Raw genomic sequence first — 22009 nt, forward strand, 5'->3', positions numbered from 1 at the left:
TAGGAAATCCCAGTCGTCCAGGCATTCTAGAAGTCATCATGGACTGGCCAGAGGGCAAAGATTTCGGAATGTCACCAGAGGAGGAGGTGGTGCGTGCTGAAGAGGCCCCACCATATAATAAACTGTCAGAAAGTGAAAAGCAGTATGCCTTGTTTACTGATGGCTCTTGCCGTATTGTGGGAAAGCATCGGAGATGGAAGGCAGCTGTATGGAGTCCTGGACGACAAGTTGCAGAAACTGCTGAAGGAGAGGGTGAATCGAGTCAATTTGCCGAGGTGAAAGCCATCCAGCTGGCCCTGGACATTGCTGAATGAGAAAAGTGGCCAGTACTTTATCTCTATACTGACTCATGGATGGTGGCAAATGCCCTGTGGGGGTGGTTGAAGCAATGGAAGCAGAGCAACTGGCAACGCAGAGGTAAACCCATCTGGGCTGCTGCACTGTGGAAAGATATTGCTGCCCAGGTGCACAACCTGGTGGTGAAGGTACGTCATGTAGATGCCCATGTACCCAAGAGTCGGGCCACTGAGGAACACCAGAACAACCAACAAGTGGATAAAGCGGCTAAGATTGAAGTGGCTCAGATGGACTTAGATTGGCAACATAAAGGTGAATTATTTTTGGCCCGGTGGGCCCATGACACTTCAGGCCATCAGGGCAGAGATGCAACATAAAGATGGGCCCGTGACCGAGGGGTGGACTTAATAATGGACACTATTGCCCAGGTTATTCATGAGTGTGAAACATGTGCTGCAATTAAACAAGCCAAGCGGTTAAAGCCTCTTTGGTATGGAGGACGATGGTTGAAGTATAAATACGGGGAGGCCTGGCAGATTGACTATATCACACTGCCACCAACCCGCCAAGGCAAGCGCCATGTGCTTACCATGGTGGAAGCAACCACCGGGTGGCGGCTGGAAACATACGCTGTGCCCCATGCCACTGCCCGGAACACTATCCTGGGCCTTGAGAAACAGATTTTGTGGCGACACGGCACCCCAGAGAGAATTGAGTCAGACAATGGGACTCATTTACGGAATAACCTTATAGATATTTGGGCCAAAGAGCATGGCATTGAGTGGGTATATCACATCCCCTACCATGCACCAGCCTCTGGGAAAATCGAACGGTACAATGGGCTGTTAAAAACTACACTGAGAGCGATGGGTGGGGGAACTTTCAAGCATTGGGATACACATTTACCAAAGGCCACCTGGTTGGTCAACACCAGAGGATCTGCCAACAGGGCTGGCCCAGCCCAGTCAGAACTTTTACATATTGTAGAGGGGGACAAAGTTCCCGTGGTGCATATGAAGAATTTGCTGGGGAAGACAGTCTGGGTTATTCCTGCTTCAGGTAAAGGCAAACCCACTCGTGGGATTGCTTTTGCTCAGGGACCTGGATATACTTGGTGGGTAATGCGGGAAGATGGGGAAGTCCGATGTATACCTCAAGGGGATTTGATTTTAGGGGAAAACAGCCAGTGAACTCAATTGTATGCTGTTGCCTGCTGTGTAATGCTTTTATAGCCCATCAACTAGATGTCTCCAGGTCACCAGCGACTGGCCCTGACTTCCCTCCAGCCATCATCCCAACAGAGAATGAACTTGGAACATCATGGACCGAATGGACTCGGCAGCATTATAGGGATTGGTCCATGCACTAAGAAAATGATTTTTTCCTCTTGGTCTGTATGTATATGGATGTATATATGTGGGAGAGCGATGGTGTATTGAAAATGTGGGATCTGAGCACGACGTGAATGGTATGGAATAAGGGGTGGATAATGTCCTGGGTTCAGCAGTAGCAGTCATGTTTTTCCTTTGTGTTAACTGGTGCAGTGCTGTGTTTTGACTTCTAGCTTGAGAACAGTGTTGGTGAAGCCGATGTTGTCGGTTGTTGCTACGTGATGTTTACCCTGACCAAGGACTCTGTGAGGCTCATGCTCTGCCAGGGAGGAGGGGAAGCTGTGAGGAAGCAGAGACGGGGCGCCTGACCCGGGCTAGCCGGGGAGGTATTCCATACCACAGCATGTCATGCCCGGGGTGGGGGGTAACTGGGAGTTACCCGGAAGGACAGGAGCTTCCGGGTGGAACTCGTTTTCTTGGCCGGTGGTATCGTATTCTCTTCCCTTGTTATTTTCCCTTATCATTGTTTTAGCTGATAGTAGCGGTGGTGATTTGTTGCTGGACTGTTCTTGTCTCAACCCGTAGGAGTTGCACTCTCTCGATCCTCCTCCCCGTTCCTCCGGGAGCGGGGAAGGGGAGAGCCCCGGTGCAGGGGGGGGGAGACGGACACGGACCTTGATTGTTGTCAGCTCGGCACCACTCACTGGGAGTGAGTGAACAAGTTACCTGACTGGGTTTAAACCACGACAAAGTGGGTAGATGATTGTCCACAGGCACTCTGGTTCCTGTAGGCATCAAGCAGCCTGGTACGGTGAGAACTGCGTTTCTGATTTATATTTCATTTTAAGTCAGTGCTGTAGTAATGCTTCATGGAGCATCAGATCCTGTCGCTTAGCTTTTAGTTTAGCCTGGTCTTACATGACTTCAAAGGATGCACACAGAGGACTTCCCTCCCCCACTTTATATGCTATAAATTTAGGGTGGCAGTGTTCATTAAAAATGCATTACAGTGAGTAGAAGGCATCATTCATGCTGCCTTGGCATGATGCTGCATGCTATTACCTCCCTGTCTGCCTCACTTCCAGGCATGAAGTATTTTTGTGCCATTGCTTTCCTGAAGCTCAGAGTCTGATCAGCAGTATCACAGTACCTGCCTCTCCGGTGACTTTCTCAGTGACCTGGTCTCTGAAGGGTGTCATCATTTCTGGAGTTTTTCCTTTTTTTTTTTAGGGGATAAAAGCTGCCAGTGACAGAAGCCATTTGTAAACAGCAGGAATAAATCACTGGGAAGCGTAAGCACACTGGAAAATGACTGTACTGCTAGTAAGATCCTACCATCTCCATTTCTCTCCACGGTGGTTTTCTTTGCTCTTTGCTCATTCTCTTTCTTCTCTCTGTGATCTCTGTTGGGCCTATTCCCATAGGTCTATGGTGAACATTTCAAGTTGATGTGAGAGGTTTGGAGAAAACCCATTCACTTTCTTCACCTGCCTAATAAAACTATTTAATTTTTATTCTCTTCTTCACTGGCTGGACCAGGATCCTTTGCTCCATGGATTTTCAACCTTCACCGCTGTTGATTTTACCATAAGTATAAACGGGAATTGACCATTTTGTGCTTAATGTATAATGTGTTTGAGTCTTTGTTGACCTTAGCAGACAGTAGGTGAGGCCTTACGTGAATTAAATGGAACATCTTTTCACAGGCTCTTTGTTAGCACCAGTTGTGAAGTCCAGGCAGGCACAGATTGATGAGTAGCAGTTGGGTATCACCTCCTCCCTGGAGCTGGGCTTCTCCTGACAGCATGCTGAGTTTTCCTTATGTTACTGAAGATATCAGTGGACACTACAGGTGTATAAGGTGACCACAGCCCTGGGCAGGGCACATGTTCTGGCAGTGCATCTCTTCTGAAGTTAGTGGAGTTTCACCACATAGCGAAAGGCTGAGTTTGGTCTGTTGTCCCACATTTCACGTTTCTTCCTGGAGCAGGAGTGAGATCAGTTTAAATTTCCGTCACAAATACATGCTCAGAGCAGCTTTGTGAGCAGCAGAATTCTTCCCTTTTTGGTCCTATATTTATTTGTCAATTTTTTTCTCCCTTCAAACATTCATTAAAAACTTTTCTGCATGCTCTGTCTTCAGGAATAGGTAATGCAATCTGAGTGGATGCTAATGAGAACAGAGAAAGGAGAATATATTTGTTTTTCCTGAGCACGCTAGATACTTTGATACTTATGATAATGGCCTCCTAAAGAACATTTTTTTGAACAAGACCGTTTTACTGTGATTTAATATTTGTACTCTGTTAGCTTCTAGAAGATCACATCCAGATGGAGGTGTTACAGTAGGGGCTATTAAAATATTAAAATTTGTAAGAAGCAGCTCTGACACAAGCAACTTGCAACAGAAAAGACCTACTAAATATTATATTTTGTGCTCTTAATATTCCCATGGTAAGGATGGCAAATGGAATAACAGATTAACCTACTTGCCTGTGATTATACAAAAAGTCAATTGCAAGGCTATTTAACTGGTGTCAGGAACCCTAAGTCCCTATTTTGTGTTTCATCACAACAGCATCGAATCACAGTGGGAATCGATGTTCAGTTCGTGATGCAGGAGGAATGTGGGATCAGAATTTTTCTGTTACCAAATATAAACAAGTGTATTTTCCCTTTGCAATTAACACTGGACAGTGCTCATGTTCCTATGTATTTGTATAAAAATAAGTCTCTGATATAATCAGATTTTATTTCTACCATTTCAGTGATGCTCAGGGCTTTGTAGTTAAATTACTGGAATAATTGAACTATGTTTGCCGAAAACATAGTTCAATATACATTTTTTTTCTTTAAAGGTCAACTCTATTTTAATTTCCAGCCATTTAGTACTTTATTGATCTTTATGTCATTTTATGGTGAGTGCTGCATCTGGCCATCCATAATAAAGGCCAAAACTTGAAATAAATATATTCTTTTGGAAAGTGCCCTATTTCAGCCTTGCTGTAGGAAAATCCTTCATGCAGTGTCCCCAGGAAAAATAAATCTGAAAATTACATTTGCTCTGTATAGAAGGAAAAAAGCAAACCAAGAATCTTGTGAACCTGATTAATTTTAGACATAAACTGAAGTACAGGAAGAAATTTTGCAATTTAGCTGCTGGTCCCTTAAAGTAGATAAGAAGTGGGCTCTGTCAGGAGGACAGGAAAGTCTATGTGGCTGGCATTTAAAGAGGGCTGAACGAATAGTTTGAGAGCTGTACAGAGAAATGGCCTCTCCTCTCTGTAGAGAGAAATATCACATGGCTTCAGCTGGAAATTTGGAAGGTGTTTAGCCTGATAACAGCGACTATTGTTTTGCTTCTGTCTTGCAGCAGAAAAGAGACGCTGTTAGAGCAGAGGGATGCGTGAGGCATTCTGCAGCCTCTCCAGCTTTTTCACTTCCTCTATCACAATGCTTTGACGTTTAGTTTTATATTGCAAAAATGTACATGTCTTTCCCAAATTATGATAATGGGTGCTGGGTTATGGAGCAGAAAATAGGCTTGTCAAAAAATAGGCATTAAAAGGTAGCAGTCAGTCTATTAAAAGGTAGTTCAGAGATGTTGAACAAGATCCCCAAGGGACACCACTCATTACTGGTCTCCAAATGGACATTGAGCCATTGACCACAACTCTTTGTGTGCAGCCATCCAGCCAGTTCTTTATCCACCGAGTGGTCCATCCATCAAATTGATGTCTCTCCAATTTAGAGACAAGGATGTTGTGTGGGACAGTGTTGAACGCTTTACACAAGTCCAGGTAGATGACATCAACTGTTCTACCCCTGTCCATCAGTTCTGTAGCCCCATCATAGAAGGCCACCACATTGGTCAGGCAGGATTTCCCCTTAGTGAAGCCATGCTGGCTGTCACCAAGCACCTTGTTGATTTTTCATGTGCCTTAGCATGCCATCCAGGGGAATCTGCTCCAAGATTTTGCCAGGCACGGAGGTGAGACTGACTGGTCTGTAATTCCCCAGGTCATCCATTTTCCCCTTCTTGAAAATGGGGGTTATATTTCCCTTTTTCCAGTCATTGGGAACCTCACCTGACTGCCATGATTTCTCAAATATGATGGCCAGTGGCTTAGCAACTTCATTTGCCAGCTCCTTCAGGACCCACAGATGGATTTCATCAGGTCCCATGGACTTGTGCACGTTCAGGTTTTTAAGATGGTCTCAAACCAGATCCTCCCCTACAGTGGGCCCAAGGTCTTCATTCTCACAGTCCCTGCATCTGCCTTCCAAGACTTGGGTGGTGTGGTCAGAGCCTTTGCCAGTGAAGACCGAAGCAAAGAAGTCATTGAGAACCTCAGCCTTCTCCAAATCGTTGAACCATTTCTGCAGCTTGGTTCTTGGTATTGGTGGCGTTGGATGTCACAGCTTCCCAACTTCTGCATAGTGGCTCTGTGCTTTTATTTATAGCTCTTTGTTTTCTCTTATCCCCTAGATGACTTGGGCAGATTGTAAACACAACACAAAGCCTGCTGACAACAGGAAGAATTTATGTTCTAGGGCTACATCCTCAGGTGCTATAAATTAGGAAACAGCCAGCTAAGGGTCTCAGTGTACCTTAAAGCTTTTACAAATATCTCTCATGAAGTTTGAGATACTCTTATGATGGAATGGTAATGCTTCCCTCATAAGGCATTGCCCTGTAAACCTGTGCATGAGTGTGACTTGCCTGGCAATGACAGCCCTGGCAATCATTAGATTTGTTGGATTTCTGTTCTGTCATATTCTAGCTCCTGATAACTTTACCAAATCTTAACTGTTTGGACTGAAATTTTCCCATGGTGCTTGCCCCAGACTTTTAAAGAAAATTTTAGCTAAAGAAATTCATCTGCTCTAGTGTGTGAAGAGAAGGGAAAAATAAGCCATCAATAATTTTTCAACTGGAGACCTCTGAGAAAAAAATAATGGGCAATTAGAAGTGGTGTCCTGCTGAACATGTAAAATGGGGGATTTCTTTATTCACGAGTCTTGATTTTGCAGCTTTACTTACCTTTTTAAGATAGTGTTTGTGTGCCATTTGTTTATGTAGCACTATCCAAATACTACTGCATAAAAGCAGCAATTGAAGAGCTATGTGTCCTGTGAAAGAAAGCCTTCATGTGCTTTTTTTAGTGGGTTGGTTTTTTTTTTTCAGGGCACTAATATATCTCTTCAGAGTTTGTGGTAATCCCTGCATTCTGAATTCTTGCAATATTCTGCCATAGAGATGTTTTACTTTGCCTCCCAGCTGAACTCCCTCTGTGGCTCCCCCTCCCTCAGCTGAAATCATGCTGGACTGGGATGGACTTGTGCAAGTGCCCTCATTGCTTGCCGCATGGACCAGGTGAGTGGTATTAACCCAGACACCCGTAACCCAGAGAATGGATTAAAAACTCTCCAATGAGCAACAAGATGAACCCAAGACTGCTGTGAAAGCACTACCTGGCTTTGTGCAGGCTGCTTCCCTTGGAGAGGAGCTGAAGTAGAAATTCAGTATGAAGATCTTCTGGCAGGCTGGGAAGCCTTGAGACCCAAATCAGGGTTTGCTGTCTGTTGTGTCTCAGCCAAGGGAACCCAGGGACTGGAGTTTGAATGGAGACTTTCACCACTGATCAAAGTAGAAAACAGCTTAAAAAAGCACAAGGGGAAAGGAAACGGAGAAACATGAGCTGATGCCAAGGAGAAAGCAGCGTCAAAAGGATTGATAAGGCCAGGGAAGGAATTAGGAAGCCCATTGGAGCTTCTGCTTTCGTGGATAAGCATGATGAGTGGTCCTCCCCATCTTCCTTTCTCTCTCAAGAGGTTTGCATAGGTTGTAGCAGGCAATAGTGTGCAGCTAGGCTTGGGTTGTAGCTGGGCGGCCAGAGAAAAAGTTGTCGTTAAGTACAGTTAATAAACTGGACAGTCGTATCATAACTATTAAAGTTCACTTTAATTCAGAGCTTACCCAACCAAATTTTTTTTTCTGAACATAAATGGTAATTGTCAGTTTGACATTTGTTTGATTATGTGGCCATTCAAGTCTTCTTGAGTTGGGCATAGGGGAAAATGTATTCATCAAAATTCCCATCAAGGAGGTATAGTTTTCTTCTGGAATTAAAAGTGTGCTGCCTTCCAGCCAAATGCCACTTTCTGCATTATTTGTGCTAGTAAGTAAATTGGCAATTGTGTTTTTTAAGGAAAAGGAGCCAATGCAGCCTTGTACCATTAACTTGTCAGACCTGAGCAGATGAAGCATGGAGCATTTCTGCAAAATTTTCTCACTACTGTCATTTAAAATAAAGTCTCACCTGCAAGAGGAAGGGATGAAATCTACAATGTAACAGGGCAGATTGATTGGTGTATATGGGCTGATTTAAAAAAAATATCTCTTCTTTATTTGTTACATGTTAACCATCTCTCCTTTGCTGGAATGAGGAATACAGCTTGGAAATTGCGTGTGTAAATTGGGGAAGAGGAGAACTAATTGTAGCAAATGGCTTGCTCTAGTGTTTGTAGCAGAGATTCAACAGGTGCCTTAGAGGGCAGTAATGTGCCCTTTTCTCACTGCAGAGTTGTACACAGGTAGCTGCTCTGGCAGTGGGGTCTCTAGCAAAGTCTAAACATGAAGGATGAAGTTTACTCCTCCTGACTACCACCAGATGTTAGCTCCACCAACAAGAAACAACAAACCCCAGCCATTTCATGCCGGGGGAATGGGAAGAGCAGGGTAGTGGGCAGGTATGGAAGAGGTGAATGAATTTGTCACAGGGAAAAAGGCGATGGCAAAGCTGTGCTGAGGTGCGTCAGTTGCTAGGTGCAGTTATGTTTCACTGTACCATCACCTACACGAAGCCTCCTTCCTACATATTTGCAATTTCCACACTCTTGCAAATATGCCAAACCAGCTTTTTCTTGCCTTAAAACTCCCACAGCTGAGGGTAGGATGAAGACCTTGTTGTGGCTGGAGGAAGGCAGAATAAGCCCAGCATCTGCGTCAGGCATTTCCACTGCTCAAAAGGCTACTCTCTTTGCTCCTTGGCTCCATCCATCTTTGCCTCCTGCATCTACAGATTGCTTGCAGCGGGGACCTTGTCCTTAAATAGCTTCTCTGGTTCCTGGGATAGGGATGCTCTGACTTCAGACAGACATAAAAGCAATTAACGGTACCTGTTAGAGCAAAATCTCTTCATGTCCTGACTGTATTGTGATGACTGCTATTTTCTGATTTCTCAGAATGAAGCTTGGTGCAACGCTTTCAGCCTATTGCATTTAAGGGACTACAGATGTAATGGTTGGGTCAGGTTACCTGGGCTCCAGGTTAATTCTTACCCATAAAACTAGCCTTCAACCCTTTTTTCTGTGCTTTGGAGAATATACAGGATCTTATGTGCCACATTTTCACCACTGGTCTGGTGGTTGTTGGTGGAGAATTATTAGAAGAGAAGGTGCTAGATGTACCTTCATCAGTATCAAGATAAAGTTCTGGAATGAAGATATAAATGCTGAATTTGAAAATACAGTGCACAAGCAGAGGGATAATGTGCTGGTTTTGCCATGGAAAACTAGAATTGCTTTAGATGATGAGTAAAAAAGAGAGTATGATTAAAACAAGCTGATAAGATGAAACTAAAGTGACAAGATAAAGAAGCAGAGCATCTAAGAGGGGAAGGGGAAGACAGAACTTAGGCAGAAGGGCACAAATTATTGATTGAAATTTCCACCAGAAGGTCTTTGCATTTTCTTATCTGGGAAGGGAGAGAATGAATGAGAAGTGAACAGAATTATTAAGCAGCTTTATCATTGCATTGCAGTAGATAATTAGGCACTTAGGATTACTAAAAGTTGGCAAAGCAAGAAGCCCAGAGGACTTGTGCTCCTGATTTCAGAGGAGGGTGGCAAGGGAAGCAGGGAAAAGCCTTTGGTGAGAGATTTGATGTTATGTTACAGTGAGACTTAAGGCAGAGGCTGGCTCTGGAGCCCAGTACCCTGCAGCTTCCAGAACACAGGGAGTGCAAGAGACCTGACTAATAAAAATGGACTTACTTAAAGATGGACTATCCTTGGAACAGCAACAAGAAGTGAGGTCATGAGTGAAAGCCACCGATAAGGGTTCAGGGAAGGGGAGCACAATGAGTTGGAGTCGATGATCCTTATGGGTCTCTTCCAACTCAAGGTATTCTATATTTTATGATTCTAGTAGTGGTACATGTGGACTCACTTTTTTCCATGGTGGGGGTACATGGTAGCCATTGGAGTTACTGTGTAGTAAATATTTTGTGAGCTTTTTCCAGATCTTTGCCCACAGTTAATATCCTCCTCTCCTCTGTAGAGATACTTTGCAGGGCTATAAGCTGTGGGTGCTGATCCCTGAGCCAAACACCAGGAGGTCAGATGCTTCCCTAGGAGGAAAATGTCAGACTGTGGTTTAGACGTGCAGTGCATAGGGTCTGTCATGCTACCTTAATTTCACTTTCTTTGGTCAGAAGTGACAAATACTGGATCTCCCCTGATGCAAATCATGCAAATGCTTCATTGTCAGATGATCTTTCCAACTGAACTTGAAGGCAGCTTCCAAACCCCTTCTGCTTTGACTCTCCATTGTAAATTATATCTGATCATCCCCTTTGTAAAGAGGAGCCCTGCAAAAAAACAAATTAACAACTTGGGTAAGCTGGCTGAATCTATTCTTATAGGATATGTAAAGCTATAGGACACAGTGGAAAGGAGAGGGTTGGTTTGGATGTAATGCATTGAAGGGTTCACTGATGAAAGGAGATGTTGGACCATCCAGTGCTGCATACCACAGATGCTCAAACATCATCTGTTGTCCCTCTCCTGAGCCCTCAGCCTGCATCTGTCAAAATCTGAACTTTCAGAAGGGTTTTGCTTATGAGGGTTTTTGACTGTCCCTTTGAACCAGGTTCCTCCAAAGAGCCAGGCAGGCACTGCAGGCTGGTGCATATATCCGCAAATTAGTCTAGCTTCTTTAGATCTTTACTTGGCGCTGTAGTTTCTTAACAGCTGGCTGCACGTTTTGAAGGGGAAGGCTGGATAAAAATGACTTAAAATGCACAATGCATCTCTAACTGCCTGAATTCATCCTGGGCTTGTTCTGATGCCAATGTCAGACAACCATGCTCCTTCTCTGTGCTCCTGACGTGCTTAATCTTAAACTATATGTTATTTAAAATTAATTTGCTGGGATGCAGACATTATATAAATCCCTGAGGAAATGTCAGATTATATGTAATTTTCATAAGTGCTCCACACCTATTTAATTTAGCTTCCCATGAAACCAAAGGATGAAAACCAAGCCAAGGCAGAGAGTTTGGATGAGTTGCTGTCCTTAAAATGCCATGGAGCATGAGCCAACACTGCAGACACCTGTTAGTAATTTCTCATCCAGAGACTGTTGTCATTTGTTCAGGACATTCTGTGATGAGGGAAGGAAAAAAGGGGGATGATGAAAAATAAATGGACTAGAGTATTTGTTACTAATTATTTGCTTGGCCTCACTGCAAGTCACCTAGTATTGTGGAGAGTCTTGCATTTTCATGAGAAAGTGCCATCCACAATGTTCTTCTTCCAAGACTGCGTTCAGAATATTAATTATGGATAATGATGCATAATTAAAGTCTGAAGTCCAGAATTAATTAATGGTAGCCATTTAGCACAGTTATCAATTCTAACTTGAAAAAGTGCTTCATCTCTTACCCACACCCCTTAGTGTCTGCATATAGATAAATAACTGAATTAGTAAGTGCTTGGTTTTAATGACACATTGGGTTGTCATTTCCTTGAAAGTGTTAAACCAGTTTTGTGCATTAGTGACATTGGAAGTGTTTATAATTCATGGTAATCCAGCGCTCCTTGACTTGCTATAGCCCTAGCCTGACTGTCTGGGGTGCCGGAGGGGGACAGGCCATGGCTGAGGCTGCTCTGCACTCCCCACTCCTGCCCAGGAGAGCTGCACACCAGTGCAGTCCTGCCAGGACACTGAAGGGTCAGCCAGGTTTTCGACCTCCTGCTACCTTAACCTCACAAATTTGGGGCCATTCTTCTCCTCTAGCAAAGGGCAGAGGCTGTCACAAGCATGTCACAGAGGCACCCAATCTGGGAGAAATCACATTGTGGTGTTTTCCTGTGGCTTGGGTTGATTCGTGAAAGCATCCAACATGCTCTACATGTCTGAAAACAGGGTTGGTTTAATAACAGGCAATTTTATAAATAGCAAATAAAGATTTGTCCTATAGAGTCTGTGGGTCCCGACGAACATGCAGCTGTTGTTTTGTGGAGCAGACAGGAATGAAGCCAGAATTTGTTGAAAATAGGTAGTAGACTATTCAGCCCCTGCCTCTGACTTGACAGAAATACTCCAGAGTTAACTGCTGCTTTTGAGGCACTGTTGTGTCAGCAGCAAGAAAGTGGGTCAACTGTGGACAAGATCACCAATCCAATATCATTATTGAGAAAGACATGTAAAAACAGGCTTTATGCTTAGCTTGAGTCAGGGCCAATTGGACACCTGTAGCTGTCTGGATGTCCATGGAGGGCATCAGTCCGAAGCTTCAAAATATGCATTATGGTTTTGAAGCTGTGCTGTTACTGTGTGACTGTGAGTCACTGTCACCATTCCTCCTGGCAGCCTGGAGTAAAACACAATAGAAACATTGAACACGGAGTCATGAGCAGGTTCTTTGGCAAGAATTTGGGATGAATTCCTTTGATTTGCAGTATTTGTATTTTTAAGCAGAATTTTCCTGTTATTTGGTCTCTCTCGTGCCTGTCAACAGGTAGTAGCAAAGGTTCTTTCCTTGAAAGTCTAAGTGAAACTTACATCCAGTGTTTGTTGTAGTGTTACACCTAGAAACCTAGCTGAGTAACCTAGCCTAGGGGAGCCATGCATTTCCTTGCTCTCTGGTGTTCCACTGGAGTGATGTTCAAGGCATACAGGCTTGAACTGGCAGAGGGTGTTGATCATGGCCCTTCGTAAATTAAATTTACTACGCTTAGTCCACGCACGTCAGGACTAATGGTGGGAAGAGTTGATAAAAGTAGACCTCTTGTCTTTTCCTAGTGCTGTAGGTGTCTGTCTCCTAGATAACTCATTTTTTTTCTTAGCTGCCTGTCAGAAATAAGTGGATTTGTGTGTATGCATCCATGCTTGTTTCACAAAGACAATTTGGGGTCCTTCTGTTTGGAAATTATTATGTTACTAATACTTAAGAAGGAAGTATTCAAATAACTTTGAACGTGTTAGAGTTTAATTCATTTAATTCAGTGATGCTGAATTCTGGGCTGGGTCTTGCTACTTCCTAGATGCTGTGGTTCTCTGTATTGTATCTGAGACAAAACCACCATTTACAGATTGCCCTACTGCCGCACCCTCACGGTAAGGCTCTGATTTCAGAAGGATGGTTACCCTGAGTCGTGTACGTGCATGTGCAGACTCTAATATTGCTAATGCAAGCTTTGAATGGACCTTCTGTAAGAAAGCAGACTTAGGGTCTCACTCTGTAAACAGTGTGTTACATTTGGGATCTAATGTGTCCTGGGAGAAATGTCCCACAGAAGGACACTGGTGGATCTAGGAGTCCCCTTGTGCTTGTAGCCTTGTCCTCCTGGAGAAATGGGGGTCCTTGACCAAGGCTTAAAACACAGCTGCTGAGCCCTGAAAAAAAACCCTGATATTTAACTGTTTGATTGTCCTTAAACTCATGAGCAGGAATTTGTTAAAATACCAGTGGATCTCTCAGAGGCTGAGCATTTTGTCTTTGGTGTGGTAGAGACAAATCCAGTCACCTGTGGAGTTCATGAGTCGTTTACCTGCTGCTAAGCACTTGCAGTTCTTTGAGATCAGCTGAATATTTAATCCCAAAGTACATGCCATTAAAGACTTTTAATTCTTGGGTATCATATTTCATGGGGCTTATATTAACTGTTAGGAAATTAAAAGTCTCTGTGATGGCAGTGTGAATTTACTTGATTTAGTAATTTAGCACCTCCAGTGCTATCCCAGTCTTCTGGTGACTTCTCAGGCAGTGGGCTGCTTCCAGAAAAGCAGGGGAATAAAAGACAGGGAATACTACTTTTTTAGGCATCACTACAGGCTATGCCTCATAAAGGGGAGAATATCTATGTGGAGGAGGCCAGTGGAAGGGAATAGCCAAGCTTTAAGGTTTTCTCCTTGTCGTACATCCTGGCGTGTGTAAGAGAGCTGCTGGCTAAAATCCCACAACCTGAAATACTGTTTTTCATCATCCTTTTTTAATCCCTGTGAAGATGTGAATTGCATAGGCAAAAACAAGCTTCTTGCCTGCCAATTCCCTTGAAGAATTTCTCTGTTGATTTGCTGCATTTGCTCTTTTCATGAATGAGAAGAGAGGAAATCTAATCAAAAGTGTTATCAGCTTGTCAAGTTAATTAGTGTCTATTTTAATACTATCATTATCATTTGTTACTAATATAAGTAACATGATTACAGCTTCTTTGTCTTATTTTTCAGTGAGAAGCTGGATGGAGAAGCTGAAAGATAAGGTAGGAGGCTCAGAGTTTCAATTACTTTAAAAGCAGAAGCATGCTTACTTGCAGGAATAAATAAACTCTTGTCGGTGCAGTTCTTTATCTTTACAAAGACAATTGAGAAAGGGCTTAAATTTTTCTCTGGAAAGCAAATGAACCAGATTCTGGTGTTGTATATAGTGGTGTATATCCACAGTACATCCCTGATGAGTAGTAAGGAGGAACAGGGGTATTTGATAGACTTCTCTGCATTAGCCCTTCTTTTCAGACTACCAGAGTTACTTTCTTAATTGCCCTCTAACTTATCTCTACCCCTTTTCTCTAAGTCCTAAGCTTTGTGGTGGATCCAAATCAAGAGGATCTGGTGATCCTCTCTGGTGAGAGGCTGTGTGCCACATCACCAGCTCTGGACAAGACCTTTACTGCCTTCGTGTGCAAGAGCTGCAAATTCATGGAAGGAAAAAGAAGAAACACAGGAAGACTGAAAAAATAACAGTCTTTTCTTGCTGGTGTTACAGAGTGGTGGTGCATGGCATCAGGAGTTGTGCCAGCCCCAGGCTCTGCTGCCCTAGAGCAAATAATAACATTGTGAAATGGTTGTGAAGCCTTCTAAATCTTGTGTTGATGACAAAGCCATGAAGATAGAAATGAGGTGACAGTAGTGTTTTAAAACAAGAACACTTTATGACTCAAAGAGCTTGGAAACTTTTGAACGTGATCAGAATCAATAGATGAAAAAAATGCCATGATGAATAATGACTCAATAGGAAACTCCAGCCCCTGAAAATGTATCTCTTTAAGTTCTAATCAGATTGTAATCTGGTGTATGCAGCCTTCCCTCATGATCCCCACCAAAGTTCAGCAGCACCTTACGATGAAGTCTGAACAGAGAGATGGAGTCTGTTTTCCAGGATTGGGAATGGAAGGGTTTAAAGTGGGTTGCTGCCCAGCCCTTGTTGCGTTGCTTTTCTGCCTTCAACAGGAAGGAGGCATATCTGGTACTATCTATGCTCATAAGAGAGCACCTTGGCCTGGGATTTAGCCACAGCGAATGCTGAAAGAACAGAGAATGGTTTTCCCAATGAAGGTAAAAAGCAGACACCAAGACTGGTGAATGTGGCATGCATGTGTCACCTGCTCATGCCAGACCTACCCCAGACAGCACAACACAAGCTTGGGAGCATCAGGTACCTTCTCACTGAAGCTTTAGCTTTCACTTCTTTCCTCTTAGTGCCTTGTTGGCTACCTCTGTCCTTGGCGCAGCGGTGTGTGTGTCTCCAACAGAATTGCTCCGTATAGCAGATAGATGTGGCAGTGCCCAGCGCAAGCATTGGTGTAACTGAGGCTCTGCTAGTGTCCACTTAAAAGAGAGACTTGGTTCTGAGCCATCTCCCTTCTCTGGAGAATAGCACATGTGTGGAGGCAGGTCTTTCACCTTGCTCACATTTTCCCTTAAAGAGTCCAACAAAAAACCACTCCCTCCCCCACAACCAAATGCAGGTGTAGGAAATCACTTGCAAATAAGCCTGCTCACCCCATTTCCTCCTCTTCCTGTGGAGTTCATCAGTACCAATCATATGTACCCCTTTTATTTGCTGTTGGCCTTGGCTCTATTGTAATATGGAGCTCTATCTATTTTACATAATAAATAGTCCCTCCATCCAGAATATCCTTGCACGTGATGGCCCCATCCCTGAGCGATGAGTCCTCATATGTCCATCAGGGCTGCCCTGCTGGGAGAGGAAAGGGTGTGGGGAGTGAAGGACCAGAAGCATGGGTCAGTGACAGATTTATATCTGATCTGCAGTCACTATTCAAATGTTGCGTTTTTTATACCGAATAATGGACATGAGGTTTCTCTGAAGTCCTCTGTTGTTGTTATCTCAAAGTCCAGGAGAGCCAGGAAGGTCGTGGATTGAGTGTATTGAAAGCATCCCTAGGATCTGCAAAGAAGTTGCATCTTCCCCATGGATAAGGGGTAAAAGCATGGCTTCAGAGCTGCCTGTGAAATGGGATTTTCTATGAAGCAAATGCAGAAGCCCTCATGAGTTGGGCTGCTGTGTTCCACTGTGTGTTCTGGCTTGGAGAAAAGGTCCTGGATCTGCTTCATGTTGCAGGCTTTTGGGGTATAAATCATTGGTTTGGGTGTTAGGGGAAGCCTGTAAAAGAGCATGGGCTGGCCAGGCAGAAAAAAGGCTCACAGGCAGTCTAGAAAGTTCATCATATTAAAACTAGTGATTTCTGATATAGAAATTCAACAGGGCAGCAATTAAAAAGCCATTTCCAATTTCCCCTCAGTGCCTGCGCCAGCAGCAAAGTTCCAGAAATAGAAAAACCAGGGCTGCATTAATTAGATCACTCAATTAAGGCACCTTAATTGCCTCGCAGAGATACAGTCTGCGTTCTCACTAACCTCCTTTTTCACTAACTGGGTTGCAGGCATGCAGCCCCCTCCAAGCACTTGTGCTGATCAGGGCTGTTTTTTCTGGGAGGGTGCTCAGGAAACGTGCACAGTGCACCTCAGGATGCTTCAAGCCTTAGAATCCACACACAAAGGTGTTACTATTTAAAGCTCTGAGTAGGAACTGGAGGGATTGGGGAGAGCAAAACAGCCCTTGTTAGCATTGTATCTGCCCTAGATGAAAGCAGTTATTTTCATTATCCAGGTAAGCGTAACAAAGCCAAGGGCAGCATGCACTGAATAGCTTTTCCCACACACACACTCAAAGGGTTATGGAGAAAAGCAATTACGGTGTAAGCGAATATTGTTAAGCTGTGTTGCAGTTTGGGAATGCAGATGAAGATGAGTGGTTGTAAGCAATGGACTGAGGCTTGCTAAGAGCTGTCTGATAGTCATCTGATTGGTACATGTGTCCCTGGGTAGGTGTAAAATCTATTTTGAGGGGTGTAGATGGTGAAGAGTAAAGGTGTAGTGCCACAGCAGAGGACTCTGTTGCTGCAGTGTGAACAAAGGCAGTGCTAATAAGGGAGTAAGCCATTGCCTGCCTCCCTTACTCCATTGAGACCCCCAGCCTGAATTAGTTGAGGATGCTGAAGCAATCTGGCACTTTAAGACTTCAGTTAATTTTCATTTAAAACAGTAAAATATAAACTAACAAGCACTTGGGAATATTTTCCAAAGGATTTTGAATGTTTAAATGTGCAATTTTAAATTAGTCATGCTATCTATGTATTTTTTTTTAATGGGCAATGCAAATGTAAGGATCACAGCAACTGAATTAGAGCTGATTTAAATTTGCTGTGCTTCCCATAAGGCCAGCTGAAGGTCTGTGTGCTCTCCCTTTATGTCACTGTCCTGCTCATGCAAGTGACCCCTTCCCATACAAAGCAAAAACATTTCTTTCAAAGATTTTGAGGATGAAGCTGAGGAGGCTCGGGCTGCACTAGGGAGGGGGAGGGCAAACTGCTGCTTCTCTCTGAAAAGTGAGTGCAGCCTGCCTTGCATTTTAGTTCCTTCAGAGAACCAGCTGTGGGGCTGGGAGTCACTTCTGCCATTGCCATGCTGAGATACGACATTAATGTCCCTGAGCACTTGCTTTGCCATACCAACATGTCTATGGGAAGCATGGGAGCTGTGTATGCCTTTACTGGAGGTATATTAGCAGTCTGGCCATAGTAAGACACACTCTAGCAGTCATAGCTGGCCAGGAGGATGCTGGGTCCCTTTCCTATCCACCTCCGATGATGGAGGCTAGTATCCCTGCTTCACAGAGCAGCTATTCTCTGAGAACACCTCCTAGACCATTCTGCCTGCTCCCTGGCTGATGCCTGCTGTCTTACTTGGTGGCTCTTACACACTGGTTTTTCTGCCTGCTTTTGTCACCCTAGAGCTGTGGTGCAGGGGGCTATGGGCATCAGTGTGCCGAGGCACATGTCACTGCAACACTTGGTGCCGTGGTGCTAGTCCAGATCTATGCAGAAAAGCATAAGAGCATCTTTCACATCTCTGGGTTGAGCTCTGCTGAACATGGCCAGACATATACTTGTGCCTTGATTTATGCTGGTGGTACCTGGGGAGCTCAGAGAAGCAGCCTACTTTACACAGGTTGTAGTGAAGCTGTTTGGGGGATCGTGGGTCTTTGTTGTGGCTCAAGATTGCCTGCTTTTGGCAGTTGAGGTTTTCCTTCACACGTGCACCTGTGTTAGCAGGCGCTTCATCCCAGCACTTGCAACTCTGCACCAAAATTGTTTCCTGTCCTAAAGGTGGATAAGTGCTGCAATGTCTCGGCTATCACAAGGAAGCATCTGTAGTAAAAACTGACAGTGAGTAGCTGTGGTGGTTACCAGCTTGGGCCTTGAGTGGGAGCTGGTTGGGCTTAGCAATTCTGCAACAGGGCCCATCCTATGCAGATGGGTGATAGGGACTTAAATAAAATAAACTGCAATGAAAGCAGTCCTAGACTGATGAAAAACAGCTCCAAAAGGATGGTCTTGTGAGTGCTGCTCTGCTTCTTTCTTTTCCATGTAGGCAGGATACATGTCTGGGATGCTGGTTCCTGTAGGAGTTGGAATAGCTGGAGCCCTCTTTATCCTAGGAGCACTCTACAGCATTAAGATTATGAATCGCCGAAGGAGAAATGGCTCAAAGAGACATAAAAGAAAGGTATGGCAACTGCAAAGGAAAACCCCCATCCCACCCACTCTCCCATTGTCCATTTTTTCTGTTAAGTGAGTGCAGCCTGATTATAGTTTGTCTGGGTTGAAGTGGCTGGGACCTCTCAGAGTATAGGCGGGATCTGAATGCTCTTCATTTCCTTTTTGCATGTGGAGCTCTTTCATGTTTCTTTTCTTCCTCTAGCAGAGGGAATTTAACAGCATGCAAGACCGAGTCATGCTCTTAGCTGACAGCTCTGAAGATGAATTTTGAATCAAATTGCAGTGCCCTTGTGATAACCCGTGACTTTTAAAAGAAGGGAGGGGGAGAAAAGGAACAAGAGACTTCCTGCTGCATCGCTGCTCTCCGCCATCCTGCGCCACCGAGTAGTGATCAGTACACCCCGGCAAAACAGCATGCTATGCTCAACGTGTACTCCACAGTGATGTTTATTTTGATACAGTAGTGAGATTCCACATTCACTCCTGGGGCCTCATTCAGATCCACAGCGCGTCGTGTTACAGCTGGAGCTGATCCATATGGATGATTATTTTCCTATTACCCTGGTGTACTGTTTCGGTCCTGGCTGGCAGTAATCTAATCATAACAGCAGCTCTCACCTAACCCAGGAATGGAAATCTTTACTGTGAATGACTTCTGTCCAATTGATTTTAAATATTACGTTACCTGAGCTAGAGTTCATTAGTGCTAATATTAGCTGCTCTGCTTAATTATTGAGTTACTACACACTTGTATCCCTTGCCACCTGAGAAGTGCCCACGTACAGTATCCTTGGTACAGTTTGAAGCACATTTCTGCACTCGGGTCCCTCAACTTTCACCCCTTCTTTCTTCCTTCAGCTCTGCTCCATGCTTCTTGGAGACACACAGGAATGGCCTCAACACTTGATTCACCACAAAAATCCCAATCCATTTTCAACCAGCACTGTTACAGCACAATAAATACCAGTGCTCTCCTACTGACAGATAGTCTTGCATGGATCTCTTAGCTTTTGTTCAGTGTGCAAGTAGGCAAGAGAAGGGCAGGTCAGGGGTTTCTTCAGGTTCTGCCTCCTGCTTAAAGGATGCTAGTTATTGTTTTATCTCTCACAAGGCTGCATTTACATAGAGATGAAAGTGAACAGCAGCACCTTTGGGGGATGTGCATGGATCTGAATGCAGAAAGGCCCAAAAGGTTGCAGAGCAGCTGGCTGTCAGTGTTGAGGGATTAGTGGCTAATAGTTGGAAAGCAGTGGCAGCCACAGCTGGGGAGGCATCTGCTGTGGAGAGGTGTATGGTCACACTGGGGCATGGGGGATAGGTGAGGCTGTAGAACAGATGGCTGCAGAGGGTTGTGGAGGTGCAGCCCAAGGGTGGCACAGGGTAAGGGCAAGCTCACCAGGTTACATAGTCAGGGTCTTAGGTGTCACAGGAACCGAGCATGGGAAACTAGGGAAACTAGTGTTGCTTTGCACAGAAATTCCATCAAAATAGCTAGAAAAGGGGCTTCTGGTTGGGAAATTACTTCAGTCTGGCATTTATGCAAGACATCCATGTGTCTGAGGTGGGAATTGTCCTTCATACAAGGAACAGCCACTGTTGCTGGAGTATATCTGATTAGAAAAATAAGGCCAGACCATACATCTTCTGAAATTAATTCCCACTGAGTTTTCAAAGAAGTGGAAGGGAGGAGAGTTTGAGGAGGGACAGATGCAGGATTTCAGTCCTTGTAAAGGTGTAAAGGTCTGTCAGATTGTAAAGGGTGAATGTTGATGATAGTAAGCAAATGTCTTGTGAGCATGTGAGTGGGTTTGCAAGGTAGAGAGGACATTCAGAAGACCCTTCTGAAGCGGAGTTCTCTCTTGAGAGAGTGAGGGCCTCCTCTGGGTGTTAAGTCATCAGATATGATGTTTAGCTCTGAACAAGCAGTGCTCTTCAGAGTCCAGGAACTTTCCTGTAGGCTTTACCCACGTGCCTACTGAGTCACCTGGAGAAGGACAGGCAGGTCAACCTGGTATCAAAATGCTGCTACTAATGCTAGTCTTCCAGTTGAAGTGTGTGGTCCCTCACACATTCATCCTGCTTAATGTGTGGTAAAAAAACTGCTCCATCACATGTTGAGGAGTCTTCATACCCTAATCCCTCTAGGACAAGCTTTCCCAGCAAGGGCTCCACAGTGCTTGCATCTCTCCCTTTTCATTCCTGAAACTTCGACCAGGAGAATTTTGCCTTGCTAAAAGCAGCTCTGTGTTATTAACAGGCTCTGACTGGCAGTTAAGTTCACATGCCCCTACCCAAAATCAAAGCCTCTTTCTTCTATAATAAGTGATCAATCCAAGCTGAGAAGTTTTCCTTCCAGATGGATCTCTCCCTATTTATTTCTCATTCCTAAGTCTCTTGGAGCTTGGAGGTGGTCAGGAGGTGCTAACAATCCAGTGGTGCATTGCTGGCTGTCTTGCAGTTTTGAAAATCAGGAAATGTTGTCCCTTGTTCTTTGATAATTTCTTCCTAGCAAGGTGTGATGGGAGTTGCAAGGTTGGAATGACATCTCCTCCATTATAGTTTCCTGGAGAGTATCTCCAGAAAGGCTTGTCTTTTAGGTATAGTGCCAGGCAGGCTGGAAACAAGACTATGTAGGCAGCTGCAAGATGTTCATGAAATACTTTACCCTGGTCCAGCCAGGGAGGTATGGAGAATATGCAATGACAAAAGGCATGGACCTCTCTGAGAAGAGGGTATGTGTCTTGGAGCAGAAGGGATGCGAGCTGTGCATGAGTCCTTTGTATGCAACTGTAGCCTGAAAGAGAGACCCAAAATAACACTGGAAAAGAAGAGCTACCAGCGACACTGCAGAAGAGAGCAGATGTACCAGCAAGACCCAAGCAGCTGGAGATCAGCAGGGTTTTGTGCAGTGACTGCCTATGAAGGGCAGTCTCCTCTCGTTTTCCTGTTAATGGTGCTGTGCCTGCACAGTGCGTGGTAACAACACAAGTTGTGTTAAGTAACTGATAAGACGCAGAGCTCCTGGGCCAGTCTGAGTACCCCTGCTTTGGCAGCACAGGAAGAGCTTTATGGAAGGGTTGTCAATTTGATAGATTGTGAAGGCTGGTAAGGAGGAGCCGTGGCCTTTTGTTGTGCTAATAAATCCATAGTTTAGGAAACAGTTTCTACAGTGGCAGTTTCACTGCCTCTCTTCTTCTCCCTCCCCCATCACAGAATCAGCTAGGCTG

General features: G+C 44.4%; 1 protein-coding gene across 3 annotated transcripts in view; it reads left to right on the forward strand.

The window, feature by feature from the left end:
* Positions 1-19761, forward strand: part of ARMH4 (armadillo like helical domain containing 4) — a 73217-nt gene extending 53456 nt beyond the window's left edge. For 2 of the 3 annotated variants that reach the window (XM_057433046.1, XM_057433045.1), the window contains exons 6-8: positions 14149-14180; positions 18655-18789; positions 18985-19761. In XM_057433046.1, the coding sequence (XP_057289029.1) occupies positions 14149-14180; positions 18655-18789; positions 18985-19053 (236 nt within the window). In that variant the 3' untranslated portion in view covers positions 19054-19761. The remainder of the gene's footprint in view (positions 1-14148; positions 14181-18654; positions 18790-18984) is intronic. The other variant, XM_057433047.1, reaches the window with a different exon arrangement.
* The last annotated feature ends 2248 nt before the right edge of the window (positions 19762-22009 follow it).

The sequence above is a fragment of the Pezoporus wallicus genome, unplaced genomic scaffold (genome assembly GCF_028554395.1).
Source record: "Pezoporus wallicus isolate ANWC-B61680 ecotype Strahan unplaced genomic scaffold, APGP_CSIRO_Pwel_v1 contig_7379, whole genome shotgun sequence".
Classification (NCBI taxonomy): domain Eukaryota; kingdom Metazoa; phylum Chordata; class Aves; order Psittaciformes; family Psittacidae; genus Pezoporus; species Pezoporus wallicus.